Source organism: Poecilia reticulata, chromosome 12 (genome assembly GCF_904066995.2).
Source record: "Poecilia reticulata chromosome 12, P_reticulata-male-v2, whole genome shotgun sequence".
Taxonomy (NCBI): domain Eukaryota; kingdom Metazoa; phylum Chordata; class Actinopteri; order Cyprinodontiformes; family Poeciliidae; genus Poecilia; species Poecilia reticulata.
The window spans coordinates 21,758,675-21,777,088 of NC_088841.1; the positions used below are offsets into that span (position 1 = coordinate 21,758,675).

The 18,414-nt window shown below is 39.5% G+C and overlaps 1 protein-coding gene across 4 annotated transcripts in view; it reads left to right on the forward strand.

The window, feature by feature from the left end:
* The window catches only part of rxraa (retinoid X receptor, alpha a), a 115,420-nt gene that overhangs the window by 24,747 nt on the left and 72,259 nt on the right, over positions 1-18,414 (forward strand). For all 4 annotated transcript variants that reach the window (XM_081614098.1, XM_081614096.1, XM_081614095.1 and 1 more), the window contains exon 2: positions 7,181-7,294. In XM_081614098.1, coding sequence (XP_081470224.1) covers positions 7,181-7,294 — 114 coding nt within the window. The remainder of the gene's footprint in view (positions 1-7,180; positions 7,295-18,414) is intronic.

The following is an 18,414-nucleotide window of genomic DNA, read 5'->3' on the forward strand; positions in this document are numbered from 1 at the left end:
TTTTAAAACTAGTGCTTACAGGTTCCACCTTTAATGTAAAGGTTTGCCATTGTGGATTGTATACCTCAGTTTACTCTTCTGTGTAAAATAATACACACCTATCATAATCAGACAGAAATGTTAAAGAAAGGTGCTCTTGTTCCTTTCAAAGTACCTTGCTTTGTGTCTCACAGAAACTTGAGTTGCTTAATAAGTCATTCAGTAAAACTGTCCAGTTAACTTTTTATTGCTGCTTTAGACCTAAATAGCAGGCGGTTCTGCACCGTTCAAGAAACAGATGCCTGTCTGCAGATTTTAGTCACCTTTGTCCTTCTTTCAGGCGAGGACGCCTCAAAGCGCCAGCATCATTGTCATTTTGCTCAGGAATGTTTTGCAGACAGGTTTGGGTTGTTGTGGCTGAACCTGAAAATGTTGTCTTCCTGCCAAGGTCTTTTTGGGCATCTGGTTCTGCAGAGTCTGTTTATGCTTCCATTAGGACTAAAAAAGCCCTCGAGTAGCTGATGTTGCCCTCAAGGCAGAGAAAATTGTACATCTAAGAAATCCACACCGCTGTGTAAAATGTCGTATCGGATTCTTTTATTTTTTTCAGTTACAAGCCCTTGCACTCAAATCTCAAATGTGCTACAAATGTATCGAGATTTCAAACCAAGCCCTTTTCTTAAAATCTCACACTGTAGATAATCTTTTAGGAAACATAAACAGTCTTTGCCATTACTACACACAAGCATAAATCCACAGAGGATGTTTTCTTTTTGTATAAAACAATGATCAACACATACATATTATGTTATATTAAGATAGGTTATCAAAGTTTGCTTTGTTGTTGCCCAAGATTTGCTCCACAAGAGATAAATAAAACCTTAACAGGTAGATTTATCTTCTTGATAATGAATTAGAGTTTTATGAGGGAAGAACGATATATGTGCTGATGGAGCAAATATGCCCAGGAATGTCAAAGATTCCTTTCCTGCTTGCAATGCGGATCACAGCAGGATGCAGCACGTTTAGTGTTAGATTAGAAAACGATGTGCAGATTAGCTTCAAAGATAAAACTGCAAATAAAATAGAGTTGCATCAGCAGCATATAAGCATGGAAATAATTTTAAAATGGATGATAGAAATGCATACAATGGTGTATATTAATTAGGGGCAGATTGAGGTTCTTAGCAGGGCTTTGATGGGTCATCAATACTGAATAACTAAAATGTGCTTTCTTTTTGCACAAGATTTTTCAAGGGCTAGGTCCAATTCGATAATTACTTTTTTTTTCTTTATCTAAAACTCCCTCATATTCAGTTGAAATAAACAAAGCTGAAAAGCTCTGCACAAACGGGAATATTTCTTTTTAATAAAACATAAAATCCTCTATGATAGATACAGTATTTTAGACATGCAGAGAAAACACTCGATTTAACAACAACAGTCTTCAAGGTTGCTGTGGAGGACAGACAATGGAAACTGCTGGATGGGTGTGTGAGTGGGGATGGATCTTTTATGGTTTCCTTTTCCTCATGTGGACCTTTGAGGCCTACTTTAGAAAATGGCTGAAGGTGAATGGCATTCACAATGGTTAAGTATAGCAATTAATGGCCGCTGCTAGTCCATCCCTCTGTGCACTTTACAAATGTCTTACAACCTGGTTTCCCATGAGGGAAACTATTTTTTATTACACCTTGGAGATGCCGTGAGGTCCCTGATGAACTTTGACCTTGGGCTTGATCACCGGGGCAGTAGGGAAAACGAACACTTACCAGAAATTTAAATTGTGATTTAATTTTGTTGGATTTTTCAAAGTGAACCTGCATGGTTCACTTCTGCTCTCATCTTCTGGTTTTGTTGCTGTGGTAAATTTACACATCTATGTTTAATTAGAACCTTGTCATTAAGGCTCTGTTTTACAAGCAAGTCTATCAATAAAAACCCCAGTTTCATTAGCAGAGCATCTTTTAGGCTCTCCTTCATTAACACCAGACTGTGTATGCTATTTGTGATTTTGTCTGCAGCCCGAATTTAATGAGGAAACCTCCAGCATGTTTACATTGCCCTGAATGTCTATGATCTTTCTTAAAGAAAATGGAGTTTGGCTGTTTGATGCAGGAAAGCAGCCAAAAATTTTGAACATATGCAGATAGAGTTCCTTGCAAAAGTATTAGTTTTGTCCCGTAACACTCACAAACGCCCTTATATTTTATTGTGATTCCTGTGATAGACTGACAGATGTGCACTGAAATACATTGAAATTTGCGTTGAGGAACACAATGTGAAAAGGTGAAAGGATCTAAATAGTTCTGCTCTTTCTTTCTGTTTCGAAATGAAACGCAACATCAAACATTCTTGCTCAGATATGCGAGCCAAGACATAACGATGCAGCTTGAACCCTGGGATTTAACGACGAGACGTGTACCAACCTTTACCACTCACGGCGGCAGATCCTCAACCTGCAGCAGCACGTCCGCCCGCTTTCATCATTTGCTTCGAGGCCACAAAAGTAAAAACAACTGAAAAAAATTATTCAGGGTTCAGCCAAGAGAATAAGATGGATATGTGCCTGCTAAATCTGTGGTCTTCCAAATATTTTCTCAGCCATCACCGTTGCTGAATGTTTTATTAGCTTCGTAATTATATTTCTTGGAATCGGCTGTTTTTTAAGTCAAGTAATGAATCATTAGCAACTGACAAAATTTTCATCTAAGTCAGAGATGTGTGTTTACATTGAAAATAGCAAAGGATAAAGTTTCTATTTATTATTTTTTTTAGATGCTGAGATCATGTTCTGTCTAAAACTAATTTGTCCCACTTTCCTCTGCTCCCTCTCAGCTTTAGGTAAAAATCCAACTTCATACTATAACATAACTCTGTCTCGTGGGAACATTTTTCCAGTGGATGGCTTGGAGTGTGGGGCTTTTATGTTAGTTTTTTTGGTGGGGGGGGGGGTGGGGTAGTTGCTGTCTCCTTAATTTACTCCTGATTTTGGAAAAGTGCAGCTTGACTCGGGAGGCTTGGCTCATATGCTAATGCCTTAATGTTCAGTGACATTGCTCAGAACTTGGAGCATGTGTCACTGTTTGCCCTTCAACCTCTTTATACAAAACGGTTTGTACTCTGTCCCTTTAAAAGTTGATGCTTTTGGCTCAGATGGAGAAAATGTGGTTAAGTAAATTAAACCTCTTTTCCCCCCTACTCTAACTCACTCTTAAACGGCATTTCTGCTACCCTTGGACTCATGGTATGGAAGAATACTTTCCGGTTATAACTCTGAAAGACTCTTTGTCTCAAAAGCCTGGGAAGAAAGCACGTGTACAGTCTAATTAGTTTTTTATTTGTAGAGCACTATTTAGGTCTTTACCACTTTTGTGTATGTTAGACTTTTTTTTTTAAATATTTTCTTTCTGGATCTGTATTTACTGGATGATCAATAAACCATTCCAGACTTTAAAAAGCTAAGCAAAGAGATGAAGAAGACTGGTTCTGTTCTGGGACTTTGGAGCAAAGAAGGATTCCTTATGAAATGAATGTTTTACAACAACAGAGTTACTTTAGTCAGAAGCTTCTTCAGAACCGCTGTGATACAGACTGCTACAGAAGATTTTCCCACAGTCATCCATCAGCATCTTCAGCAACTCTTTGAAGGATACAAATTGGAACATTTAGTTTCCCTTTGGGAAAAATAAAGTATTTTTCAGTTTAATTGCTTAGAAACTCCAGTACTTGAGGAAATCGGACAAGACTGAATTATTCTACACTGACTGCAATCCTTTGAAACCCAGTTAATGGAAAGAAAAATATATATTTTCCCTAAAAAATATAGTTAGAATCTTGTCCTGCTTTGGTTTGGGAACTGGATGTATTATTACATCGTCCTCTGAACTTAATTCCAATTGTTTGAGTATTTGAAACCCAGGCCAGGCTCTAAAGTTATTGTGCATATTTATTAAGATGAACTGTCACAGTTTTGGCTCTCCCCGTTGCCATTGTTCTCAGTGACACCCATAAAACTGTGTTTGAAAGACAATTCTTTTGTTTTTAATATTTACCAACATCTGATAACAATCGTGTGCTTTGTACACAACAAGATAAATGATCTGATAAAAATCATTTGTGCAATATTTTGAAGTCCCTCTTCATCTTTAGTTTAATTAGCGACTTTCGAAATGATCTCAGTCCTCGTTTGCTTTTGCTCCATCAGATTCTATCAAAGCTTTGAGAGAAAAGCATCAGACAGAAAATCTCCCCTGGTCACACATCTGCATAACTTCACACGCGCACCCACCAAAAACATGAAAAAAAAAATATATCAGCATCCAAGACAGCTTATGATGGGGAACTAATTCAATATCCCTTTTCCTGTTTTAAATGTCACTCTCTGAGCTCATCTGGAGTGACATGTTTTTCATGCTGGAAATAAAGGAGCTTTATTGGGCTCCGAACAGAGTGACGCGGGAGGGAAGAGGCAGCGGGAGGGCGGCTTCCTCCACTGATGTTTGCTGAACATCCAAAGGTCTTCAGAAGAAAATGAATAACGTTAGAATTTTCATAAGTTTGTCGCTGCCTCGTGATCCCCTTGAGTCAATAAAAACGGAGCGTCTCAAAGTGCACGAATAAATCTCAGGCTTTGCTAGAAGCTACAGCGTCAGTCAGCGAAATGCCTCTCATATGTCACTTAAAGTTTGTTTAAGGAATCATCAAGTAGGGAACACAGAATCTCATTTCTGACATGTTTTTTTGGTCCTTTTGGTTCCAAAACACTGTTGCATTATCTTCTTTTTTGATGTTGTTTTGCTGTAGAGAGGCATGTAAATATGCCAGATTTAGCCACAAGGGCTACATTTCTTTTGTAGTCCACTGGCAGGTTTACAGTAAAAAAATAAAGAACAATTGACAAAAGACAAAAAAGGGTCTCTTTTAGTTTGTTTGTTTGTTCCCTCTTTTTTTTTTTTTTGCCGAATGATGCAAATGACCGGTGAGTGCTTGGCTGGAGGGGGCTGCAGCCTCCACAGTTGCCTCATTGTGCCAGATAATGACCATCCCATTGAGAGTGACCCCCGCGACCCCAGAGACAGACAGTAAGACGGCCTGGTCCAGCCCCTCTAGGCATCCTCTATTGTGGCATTTTGCCCACGCAGAGCAGCATAACTCATAGCGGTACCCAACTGCCTTTTGCCTTCCATCGCTCCGCCATTAATTATCATCCCGTTGGTTCCCTACACTGCTCAGTAGTTTTGATCCAGATGCAGATGAACGACGTGGCGAAGTCCAGCTGTATATTCTAATAAATTGCAACCCCAATTTATTGGGATATAATTGAAAAGTTAATTCATTCCAATATTTCAATTTAAACTCTCATGTCGCGTCTGTTGCGTGTCCTATCTTCCCATTAAAAACATGTTACATGGAGCTAAATGTGATGAAATGAAGCAGACAGTTCTGTAATGTCTTTGAATTGTATTTATCACTTTTTATTATTCTCTGGCTTGCATAATGCATATGGATTGAGGTTTATGAAATGGATTTCACTGTTCTGCCGAGGTGCTTTACATTACTGTCTCATTTTATTTTAACAAAAGGCTTCTACACGATATTGTGATGAGGGGAATTACACAGCATTCATTTAGATACATGCTTATAATCGAATATTTATAAGCCAGGCAGATTTAGATTCATTATTTTCATCAATGTTTTTAGTAGACAGCTCTCAAAAAATTGTACAATGAGTATCAATTTAAAAAAGTATGTTTTATTTAAATGAAATACTCTATAGAAATTTTACATCTTTACATTTTGTAAAAAAAAAATTGGCATGCTGGAAATGACTTTTACTCTACTGGCATAATAACAATATTTACTTCTCTTATTGCTGTGCAGCTTTTGCATGTTTCCATTGGTATTTTTGATCATTTTCTGTGTATTGATCAGCTTCAAGTTTTTGAGGTCAGAAGACCTCAATCTTTAACTTCTTACTCAGATTCTCTATTAGAATGAAGTTCCACTCCAAAACATTATTACCTTATTATTACAGTCGGAAAAAACATGTTTCTTAAATTAAAAAATCTGCCAGGGGTATGAATAAATCTGGCTTCAGCTGTATATGAGACGCTTCAGATGTTGTCTCTGGTTCAGGTGAGAGAATTGTGAGTTTGGTAGATCTTGAAGCAGTGCCTCCAGCTTGTGAATCTCCCTCAAGCTTTGGATTGAAGTTTGTTTCTCAATCCTCTCAACTTATACCCGTTGCTCACAGCCTCTTTTTTTTTTTTTTAAACCATACTCTTACTTTAACAGAATTTTCTATTTATATACTGTATTTTTTGGACTATAAACCGCTACTTTTTCCCCACACACTTTTAATCATGCGACGTATAGCCCGGGGTGGCTTTTCTGTGGACTTTTCTTCAACCACTAGGGGGCGCTTTAGCAGGAAGTGAATCCTTGGAAGTCAAAATTGGAAAGTGCTAATTTTCATTTAGAGCAAGCACATGCTAGCAGCAGGCACGACGGAGAAATGTTTTCAAACCCCCTCATTATGGTAACAACACGAAGAAGTTCATATGATGCCGCTTTTAAGTTGAAGGCTATTAATCTGGCAGTAAAGATCAATAGCCGCTGCACGTAAGCTCGGCGTGAACGAATCCATGGTTGGAGACGCAGGGCTGCGTCCATAATAGCAGATTTATTAAGTTGGAAAACCCAGAGCAGCGGATATACCAGCGGCTTATAGACCAGTGCAGCTTATATATGTACGTTTCCAGTTTTTTTTTTTTAAAAGAAAAACTTTGTGCGGTTTATAGTGAGGTGCGCTCTATAGTCCAGGAAATATGGTACTTTCACACAACACTCTCAAAAGCCAACCTCCTGAGCAGTGGTCAGTCAGATACAGTGATACCAGGTATTTACACTGTTGAGAAAATGAAGTCAGTTTCCAAAATGTTTCTTTTCACAGTGGAGCTTGAAGAAAATGTAAAATTTGCACTTTCTGAAATTGGGCTTAATAAAAGAGTGGACTGCTAGAAGCAGATGACATAGCTCGCCAAATCATCACAGACAAGTTAATTGTAGAATATTTCCTATTGCGCTTTTCTTTCTTCCACTGAACTTTTAAAAAAAATACTGTCTCTTTTTAATTTGTCTATCAAATGTTAGTCCTTATTTATAAATTCCTAATGCATTCTCCTTTCATGTGTTGCAGGGTTTTTGAAGCCCCAGTGCTCATTGGCTCCCCCCATGCAACGAGGTCGTTCGTCTGAGGTGTGTTCATGTTTCAGCGGTGTTTGTCCCCTCCATCAGCGTCGCCTATCCTCAGGTAACCGTGGAAACAAAGCTGTTGCTGTCTGTTGTTTCAAATTCGTCTCATATGCGTTCTTTTTTTCGTCTATTTGATATTTGAGGAAGCAAAATGTCAGACACAAGGATTTTATTTTATTCCTTTGCCATATTAAAGTGCACATGATGTCCTAACATGCCGTATACAACACTGTCTAATATTCAAAAGTGCAATTTCTTCTCGTCTTTCTGCTTTCATAAAATATTTTGCTGTGTCCAGTTCTGCGTTATGTCAAGAATAACTTGCTTATGATTCGGAAAGTTTGCAACAAAATTCCATATTCCAGGTTTCTTACTCGTTGCTGGTGCTTTCATGTGGTGGAAACTGTTGCTTGTTGCTGCAAAAACACTCATGCACACGCCGCTGCCTCCGGTCAGAGGTGTCACTGTGGGCGTCGCTCAAATGCAGCGCTCAGTCTGTTTTTATGATTAATCCTGCTTTTGCGTGCTGAGAACTGATGGACAAGGTAATAGAGGTGTTTTGAGTTCGCTCACTTCCTTTCTAGCACTTTGGCCCGCCTGAGCTGAGCTCTTTCTGGTGTAAAGCTAATGAATAGGGGTCCAAGCTATGCGGAACATCTTGTTAATGCTGATATATTCCTTCCCTGAGGCTGGCTCTATCTGCAGCATCGGTGCTGAGGCTGGCTGCGCCGGCCATCATGTGAGGAAGGCATGACTTCTACGGCCGGATAAAGCCACTTCAACTTGTAAAAAGCTCTGTTGGAACATTTGATTATATGTTTTTTCTTTTTTTTTTTTTATCCATGAACTTTGGTTTCCCCGGCTTTGCAAAAGTAATCATGCCCCTTGAACTTTTCCATATTTAGTTACATACAACCCCAAACTTCAGCATAGTTTACTGAGACTTTATGTGGAAGATCAACACAGTTTATTGCTGGGAATTGGAAAATGAATGTATTCAGAATATTGTACAAATAACATATCCTGAAGTTGGGACATAGTCCTCTTTACTTTTATGTCTCTACGTGTAACTAAACTCAAAAGCTGTAAATTGTCTTCATGGTAATTATTGTCAAATCCACAAAAATGCTTTACGATTAAGAGGAAGAAAGATATTTTTAAAGGAAGGCCATGAGAATCCTGCAAACGTGTAAATGAAGTTGGTCTTGTCAATTTTTACTGCATATGTGGTGGAATATTATTCTGATCACATCCCGAATGTTAAAACTAATAACAGATTAAATAAACTTCAGAGCAAAGTCAAATTAGAACCTGTGCAAGAGTTGAAAACTGATTTTTCATAGATCATCTCCCTTCTGTCTAACTGATCTTGCGCTATATTTGTTTGGGCCAAAGCTTCAGTTTGTAGTTGTGCAAAAGTGGTAGACCGTATGCAGCAAAAGTTGGCTTTCCGAACTGTTGACTGCGGCGTGTTGAATACAAAACACAAATTTTAGAAACATACACCAGTTTCCTTCAATTTACTAACTATTCATTACTTTGTGTTGTCTGAGAAATATTTGTAGTTGTAAATACTTCTTCATTGCACTGAAGCAAATCATTTCTTATAAATCCCCAGAAATCAGCTTATTTTTGTAATTTTAGCATTTTCTTTGGTTCATATTTTTTATAATGTCTGAATTGATGACTGTGTTGTATTTTGCTGTTTTCCAGAAACATAAAACACTTTGATCTTGCCTAGTTATTTCCTACTGTGTTTTAAGAGCCCTCTTATTGGCATAACTGGACCAGAATTCTTCATTTTTTTAATTTCTTCATGGGTTGCAAGTGCTTACTAGTAAACAAATCTTTTGTCTTTTGAAGAATGCAGACACACAATTATTCTCTGCGTGTAAAAACAGCTTAATAAGTTCCATTTGAGTTTGATAAGTATAGATCAAAACTGCCTGCAGGTCTTTGCAAATTAAAAATCATTCTGTGTGACAGCTGATCATTTTTTTAGAGCAGAGAATAATCTCTAAACTACTTATGTAATTACACTGATCAAATCCGGATGACATTTCTTTGGCTTCTTGTGGTTTTTATCATAATACATTTGATGTTTGGAGTAAAAGTTTGTTTGCTGGGGGAAAAAAATGCTGTATTTTCTTGTCTTTGTAAAATATCTACATACATACCTTCCAGAGATTTTTGGAGAGAAACTAGCAGCCAGGTTCTACCAATCAAATGGGCTTGATTAAATAATTACATTCAGTATGGCACTTTTTAAAAGGCAGGAAATTTAGTAGTTTGTCCACCTGGAACATGCAAGATCCTGGTAGCACAATGACAAGAAGGAAATATATCAGCAATAACCTGAGATGAGCCACTGATGCTTCCTAGACGGCAATTTAAGCCCATCATATTTGAACATAAAATATTTTTTCTCAAATTCAAAACATTTCAAAGTTCTGCTTTTAATTTGAAACAATTGTCCCCCAGAACTTAACTTCCCTCAAGACTATTTCTTAATTGCTTTTCATAATTCACAGCATCACTGTTTTTGTAATATCTGTCCACTGATGCTCAGACCGTTGCTGCTTTGGGGAACAAGACAAGGAAGTGAATTACAGCCACTTTAATTTTATTGAAATCAGGCCATCGCAGCAATAAGCCAAGAGTTTTATTGTGCTGAAAATGCGTAGCTGTAATTTATTTGAAATTCATTTAAAAAATGTCAACAATTTTCCTTTTCAGCCATTGAGTCTGATTCAACATGGAAGCTAAGTTTAGCATCCAAACAAAGATACTTATTTTTGCTGTTAGATTCAAATTTAATAAAATATGGACAATTAGATGACAGAAACCGTGACGTTGAGCATATTCAGTCAGTGAGATACATTTACCGCCCTCCCACCCAGATGGTGTCGGGCAGGTTGAGATTCATTTCTGCTGTGGTACTCTGACGTGGCTCTGCTTCCTGTATAGGAAATGGCAGACCTGTAAGAATGGCTCATTCTTCCTAAGAATAGACGTCAGAGTAAATTCACCTCTGTGTCAGATCGTGCGATGCAGTTTTAGGCCCCACAAGCCCCTCTGTGCATATTGAATGTTCAAGTTTTTGACAAGACAAATAGAAGAAGATGAACACATATGGCTGATTTGGAAGGGTTGAAGGAGAAGACATCGTTTCTGAAGAGAATATGGCAGCAGGACTGTTTTTATATAGCACTGTTCACAGATACAAAGTCATTAAGTGCCTTAAAAGTCAAGGAAGTCCACGACTGGAGAAAATCATATCGACTTACTCCAGCTGTCAAGCGCTGTGGTAGAAGAGTAATGATTTGGGCTTGGGCTTGACATAATGCAGTCATTGGTACAAACTTTAATTCATCTGTATACCAAAGTCTTCTGGTGCCAAATGTAAGGTCATATGTTTAACAACTGAGTTTTGGCCCAAAGTGTGTCATCAGCTGCAAACTTTTTCTAAATACAGCTGCAAACATACAACAGAATTACTGAAAGTAAAAGAATCAGGGGGATACAAAGTTCAGACAAAAGGTAGATCCACACACAAAATGACGCTCCTGTATTATTTTGAACTTGATTGAAATGTAATCAACATAAGGCATAAGTGAATCCTCCCAAACCCCAGAGAACTGAACCTACATTGCGCAGAAGAATCGGTCAAACTTCTTCTACGGCTTCTGAAAGTGATTGATGCTCAAGGTGCTCTACTGGCTCCCCGGTCTTGGATTATTCTAAGTTTTCTCCATGACCGCATTCGCAGTTGTGAAAACTTTCCTTTTCCCATGACAGCGTACCTTTTGAAAGTTGACACCCCCTCCTTGCATAAAGTTTTGCGGGAGAAATTTACAGCAGACTATCTTTGCTATTCATGACGAGACGCAGCGCTAGCAAAAAAAAATAAATATGCCTTCAGCTGCGACTCAGCTCCCATCTGCTGCAGCAATCCCTGAAGACAGTTATTTATTTATTTACCTAATTTTACTTTCCTTTTTTAAGTTTTAAGAAAGACATGATTTAAATATATTTGTGTACCCCAGTGGAAGATGTAGTTTTTTTTGTTTTTTTTTTAAATCTTAGGTAAAATTAAACCCCCTCTCTTCAGATGAATACAAGTTTCAGCATGATGAGGCGCACAGTTATTCCACCAACCTCGCCCCCATCTTTGTGCATTTTACACAGTTATCTTGATTGATTGCAACATATTTTACTGTCACAGCTTGTGGTGAGGGCGAATGTGTTTCCAGAACAATCCAGACCATCTGGTTTAGAAGTGTATAGTCTTGCCGAAGTATGTCAAAGGTTTTGGGATGTTTTAAGAGTTTAGGTTTCGAGTCAGATTGGGTTATTTTGTCTGTCTCAGAGGCAAATGAAGAGGAGAGCACTTTCAGGGTTGACAAAATTTATTATCACAGCCTTGTTGCTTTTGTTCTGCATGAGATGTTGAAGTAATCCGGTGGTATGTTCGGCAGCCAAGTGAAGAAAAAAGAAAAGAAAAGCAATTGTTTGGTTTAGTGAGTGGACAGCCTCTCTAAACTTTATAGTCTGTAATAATCGTGGGTCTAATTATGGAAAGTGTTGCTATAAATCCACCAGTGTCCCCAGATTGTGTGATTGTCCTCCAACCTCTGCCTGCACCCACAATGACAAGCTGCTGTGGGAGCTGTGAGGCGTGTAGTGGTGACCAAGCAGGAGGTTTTCTGGGAACTGAAGCGAACCTCAACGGGGGGAACCGTTTTCATCCGCGATCTGCTGAACTCCAGGCAGCGCACTGATGTGGCCGGGCTCCGGTTTCAGCGGTTTTTACATTGTTCTCCTCCCGCCCCTCACCCAAATAACAAGTTATTGCTGGAAAAGGATCGTGAGAAACGTTGCTTTGGTAGCTTTTCCTCTGGATTGTTTCAAAAAGAGGGCAACTTTTTATCATGTTTTTTTTTTATTTCTCTTTTTTAATGAGAAAAATAAGTTATGATGGAAAATGCTGTTTTAACTTTTTTTTTTTTCTTTTTGGGAATTGTGGTGTATGAGGTGAGGCAGGGGGAAAAGCGTAAAAAAGAAAGAGACGGCATTGAAAACAGGGCCTTCACAATGCAGGCCTTGTGCTGTGATTTGGTCTGTCCTCACCGAGCTGAGCGGAGGAATGGAAAAGATTATCCGCAGGAATGTCTGGGGTGCCCTCAAACAGAGCGGGCCGCGTGACTGGCCAATAGGAGCAAGGCTTGCAGAGCGGCGGGCTAATTTTTTCCTGATGAACTCAGCCGCCTGCTCCACAATGCAGCCTGATTGCCAGGGCTGAGCTCACATATGGTCCGTGTTTGGAGGGTCCAAATGACAGGACCAATCATGCCTGCAGAGAGAAGGGGGTTGGAGTGAATCTTAGATGTGAATCTGAAGACTATCGAACAGTTCTGCAGTAATCTGACAGCATTTACCAGTGCGGTCCATTTTCACTCTCTGCTGATGCCTCTATTACACCCACAGCAAATAAGCACTCCCATCTCAGTACTGCTGCTAATAAAGATTTAGATTTAATGAATAAAAAGTCAGAAAGTTCTGAATTTCAGCATCATTGTACTCCATGACCCCGAAATAAAATTCAGAACCACCAGTAGGAATTCTGTTCAGAGAACATCTATCATTTCTATTATCCATAAATAAGGAAAGAATATCATTGTTGAATTAAAGTTTTAAGTTCTGTCTGGCGTTTGCCTCAAGGAACCGCGAGGAAGAAGATGTAGATGAAGGTCCTCAGGTTAATAAGATAAAAAATTTACTTCTGGGTTTACAATGCGTTGGCTGAATCGTGCAGAAGAGATATACATGTTGGATTAATACAGGGCAAATCTGCATGAAATCTTGCAATAGGCAGCAAAAGAGTGCGGTGAAGGTTAACCCTAAACATGTATCCAGAGCTAGAGTGAAGTAGTTCAATAAAAAAGTTTAAAATTCAGATGTGCAGAGCTACTGTAGTAACAATCTACCCCAAAAGATTTGCTGCTGTAATTGCGGTGAAAGGTGGATTTTCAGATTTGTATAGGGATACAAATCATGAAACCTATGTAACATTTTTCTTCCAATCTACAATTAGGCTAATGCCTGTCACATTAAATCCCAATAAAATGCGCAGAAATTTGTGGGGTATAATATATTTAAGTTACTGGATTCCAGTGCCCTACAAATCCTGGCATCATCAGTGCCTGGCAAGAACCCGTTCTTTTCCTCGCCAGATTAAACAGCATACAAGAGAAGTGACACAGCTCCAGCTTTTGCCCTTAATGTATGTTTATGTCCCCAATTCTTTTAGCTTTTTTTTTTTCCTGTGTAGCTTTTTAGGATCAGCAGTGCAACAATAAGCCATGCGGTGGGCCTCCCGAGCGAAGCAGCATGTGTTTTGTAGACCTTGTGGTCACGCAGCAGGGTTTAAAACCAGCAGTTGGGGTGAAAAGAGTGTGAAGGAAGCTAAAGAGAGCAGTTCAGCGGGTAATGGAGGGGGCCGACGTCAGGTTAAAGTGGGTCCTCATGTTTCCCATCGCGGGGTCCCGCAGAGGTGAAGAGGGTCACTTAGAGGGGCCTCATTATCCTCAGCGTGTTCCGTGCTCCCTGCGCTATAATTGGCTGGCCAGAGTCCATGCTCTCCCAGGCTGCTTCCTGCTAGGTCAGGAGCCAAAGATGCTGGAGTACACCATGCTGCTGTTTACTTGTGCTGGCCTCCATTCATCACAACACAGAGGAGATATTTTTAATGTGCAACTAGAGACGCTTATCTCGAGCAGCAATGTGCTAATCTGAGGCTTTCGGAGCAGTTTACTTTCAGACAGCGAACTGGAGTTTGTCCAGATAAGATAACATTTTTAATTGGCTGCTTACTTTTCGGTTAGTCTTTTTTTTTTTACCGCCAGTTTGTTTTCATGTAACTTTAAACTGGGTGAAAGTAACACGTTGAAATGGAAACAAAAAAAAGGATTCAATCATAAACAATTGGGCGTGCAAAAAAAAAAAAATCAAGTGGAAAACACAGAACAGTGGTCAAGAAGATTTAACCTAAGATTAGACTGTCAAAAAACTCCACAAAGCTCCTTCTACATCTTTACATCCTCAAATAACATGTTAAAGTTCATGACAAACAAAAAGACTGAACAAGAGTTTCTGCTTTTGGAAGGGTTGCCAGCATAAAACCTATTTTCTCTAAAAGGAAATTTGACGGCACAACAACTCTAAAGCAGTGTTCTTTGGGCCGATGCCACAAAGCACAGAATAAATCCACAGAAGAACATCCACACAGAATATTGGGTCAAAATGTCCCACATCAACAATCAAACACGGTGATGGAGGAGTAATGGTGTGCTTGGCAGCCACAGGTCCTATGTTTATTTTGTTGTTCCAAGTTGTCCAATTGGTATGTTAAGTCACTCCAAAAGAACACAGTGGTGGAGCAGCTGAGAGTCGTTGCTGCTTTGTAGTTATTTGGTGAAGAAACGTACACGTTCATGGTTCTTCACATTTTGTGTCTGCTGTGGACACAAAAATCAGTGGAAGCAAACTAGTCGTAGCAAAATATCCACACTGCTGTCCGAATGCATTTCCGCATCAAACAAGGAGACAAACTTTACACACACAGGCTAAACATTCAGAATGCTATGGAATTGTCTCAAATAAATCAAGGAGTATTTTCTGAATCTTTATTCTCTATTTCTGGTTTTCTCCCTTGTATTTTTCCATTTAAGCCTTCTGTCAAACATGTAGGAAAACTTAGGGACAGTCCACGAATGGGACAATTTACATAAGTGACACCGTCCCTGGAGGCCAGCTGCCACCGCAGCAGCCGGGACGCATCAGCAGAGGTGGAGGTCTCTGCGCTGGTACACTCTTATGGCAGCCATCCACGGCGGGTCACTGGAAATCAGAGCGACTAAGCCTTTGATAACTCTCTGAGCCTTTAATCCCCTAGCAGCGGCATCACAGTGAAATGCTACCTCATTGTTGCAGCTCAGTCCCAGCGGAGAGGCAGAAGAGCAGGCAACCAGGGACAGAGGGCAGGAAGTGGAGGCTCACAGGAAGCAGTCGCATCTCTGCTGCCTCTCAGTCATCATCATCTCCTCTGTGGTAGAAACAAGGGTTGGGATTTGATCGAAGCTCTTCAGACGCTATTGATGCGAGTAGACCTCAGTAGTGCGAAGTCAGCTGTTTTTAATTTAAACCGTCATGAGATAAGCATAATGAAACGTATCTATTGTTAAGTTCACCTTTACTCAGACAGAGCTCAGTGTTAAATACTGCTGCTGTTGTATCTTCAGGTATTTTTAGGTTGTGATATATTCTCTCACAGCCAGTTTGCACAGATGAGGTGAGTTGCCATTGTTGCACAGATTCCAGCGGCCCTCTGAGTTTTCAGATTATCCCGATCCCTTGAGTGAGACTTGTGGAGAAAAATATGGAGGGGGGGAAAAAAAAGAAGAAATTCTGCATTTTTAAATAAACATTAATTAAACATGAATAAGCAAGTTTTCATTCTGCAGGCCTTGTGTTGCCTAACATAGTGCGGCATGTAAATCACACGGAAGCTGGCTGGGCTCCGCTGGACCGTACCGGGGAATTAACCAAAGGCGTGAATATAAACGAGGACGTAGATCTCAACCCAGGTATCTGACTCTTCTTCAGCCCAGATGATGGGAAACGCCAGAAACAGCCTGCCGTGTCACTGCACCCTTTTGGGCTACTTGGACCTGATGCTAAGCACCATGTTTACATCAGTGGAGCTGACTAAGTGTTGAAGGACACTGGCCTCATCTAAACACTGGTAAACACTGGAGCAGGAGGATGTGAAAGGACTGCATGGGAGTCAGATAAGCGAAAGAGTTGAAAGCATGGCTCTGTGCAAGCGACTTGAACGCTCTGTGTGCAGATTAATTTGCTGAAGGTTGGGATAAATACTGGAAATGCATTTCACTAAAATGTTTTCTCAAAATGAAATAATGCGAAGCATGTCCAGATTCTGAGAACTTCCAATTCATTATGGTTCCTCTTTTGTGTCTTCTTTGTTTGCTGAGATGATTGAAAGAAAAGAATGGAATGTGAATCTGGTGTTAAAACAACAGCAGGGCCAGATATTTAGACAAGGTCAAGCCCAAGGAAGAGATCATTTTTCATAATTTATTTGTCCAGTAAATCTTTTTTTTATAAAACAAGCATTTCCTGTTGTTCTGCTCAAAATATTCAGCCTCAGTTAGCTGTAAAAAAATAAATAAATAAGACAAGAATCCAAGGCTGTTTCAACCTTCCTCTGTTTTTTTTTTACATAACTTTGGGATTTTATATGATTGACACAAAGTAATACATAATTATGGATCACAATTTTTTTTAAATGCAGTCACAGATTGAGGTTTGTTTCTAGCAGATTAGTCCTGTCACAGATTCTCACTTTTATTTAGTTTGGGTCACTTAAAGGGATGAAATTCTTCGACACAAATTTTTTTTATTTTTGCTCTGGCTGTATGTTTAGGGTTATCCTGTGGAAAGGTGAACCTCTGCCCCAGTCTCAATTGTTTTGTGGTTTTTAAAGCCGGTAACACTAAACGATGGAGGATTTAGCATTGAAAACTGTCCGACACGTTTAGTTTTGTAGATATTTCAAACTGCAAAAGGCCATGGTCACAATTTTAGAGTGAGCTGAAAACATATTTCATACCTCTGGTGGATAAACCTTGTCCAAATGCATTATTAACTCTTCAGATGAACTGTTGATTATACATCTCAAATTAATCCTCTTTGGAATAATTATATATTTTTTTCTACTTCATAATTCTTTCAACTGAATGCACTCTGGTTTTTAGTGAACATTGTAAACCTTGGGTTAGGTTTCTGCCTCTTGTCAATGATACAAGTGTTTTTGAAACGCTATCTTATCAGAAAATGGATAATCATTGATTTTAATATATTTTTGACACTAATGAGAAAAATAACGCTTCACTTAATTAGACTGGGATATATTGCTTGGATGTATTTAAGTGTCCTCAAGGTCAGACAAAATGATCAATTATACCAAGATTTGGACAGCAAGAAATGGGTGTAAATGTTCATCCTTAAAAGATGAGGAAATGAAACAATGGGTGTTAAAATGGAGATGGCTTGATATTTTCTAAATGCTGGTATTTGGTCAGGAGAGTGAGACATTGATGGTTGGTGTGACTGTCCTACTGGTTGAACCTTTATTCCAATTTAAACCATGATCAGAGGTTTTTTTTTCCCCCCAAGATTAAAGCTTTTGTACAAAATTGCAAACTCTGAACCTTGTACAACCAGAAAGATAACCAGAAGTATTATGGATTAGTTTTTCTGCATACATGTCATTTTTCAAGTATACAAACAAATCTGACCAGAGCACCTTTTCATTCAAGTCAAGTTTATTTGCATATTACATTTCAAAGTGCTTTGCATGATTCACGTACCAGCTAGGTCCCCTATATGGCTTCTAGTAAGCTGCAATGGACTTCTCGTGGGTTTCTTTCAACAATTCCTTTCTTCTCACCTCATTTCCATCAAGGCCAAAGTTGTGGAGTACATCATTAATAGTTGTCCCTGGTCTCCTTGCCTTACTTGACAGATCAGCGGGTTTCATTGTACCATGCTATTTAAATTTCTGGATGCTCGACTGAACAGAGCTCTGCATGATGCTCAAAACTTTGGTATTTTATAGCTTAACCCTGGTTTAAACTTCTCCACAGCTGTGCTTTAAAGCCAACTAAAAAACTCTGTCTTGCTGCCTGTAGATCCAGTTCCTCCTTTTGCTCACAAGCATTAGATGTTTCTCTCCACGTCAGTTGGAATCCGAAAGGGAACGGCAGCTACACATCATCGGACTTTACGCGTCCCTTCAGCTTCAAACGGGGAGAGATGCAGGGTGAGAGAAAAAACACAGGCAGTCAGGGATGTTAAGGCATAGAGGAAGGGTGGTGAGTGCGGAGGGTCGGCTGTTGGTATTTTGATGCTAAAGTGATTTGACACGCTTGGCATTATAGCAGGCTTGGTGGTGGGGGGAGGGAGAAACTGTGCAGCAGAGCGCTTGATCCGAATGTCACCATCGCCGATCTCATGAAGTGGAAGGTCAGAGAAAAGCACCTGCCACCCCTGCTCAAACGGGGTCCGCCCTCGTGCTCGGACCAAAAAGGGCAAACC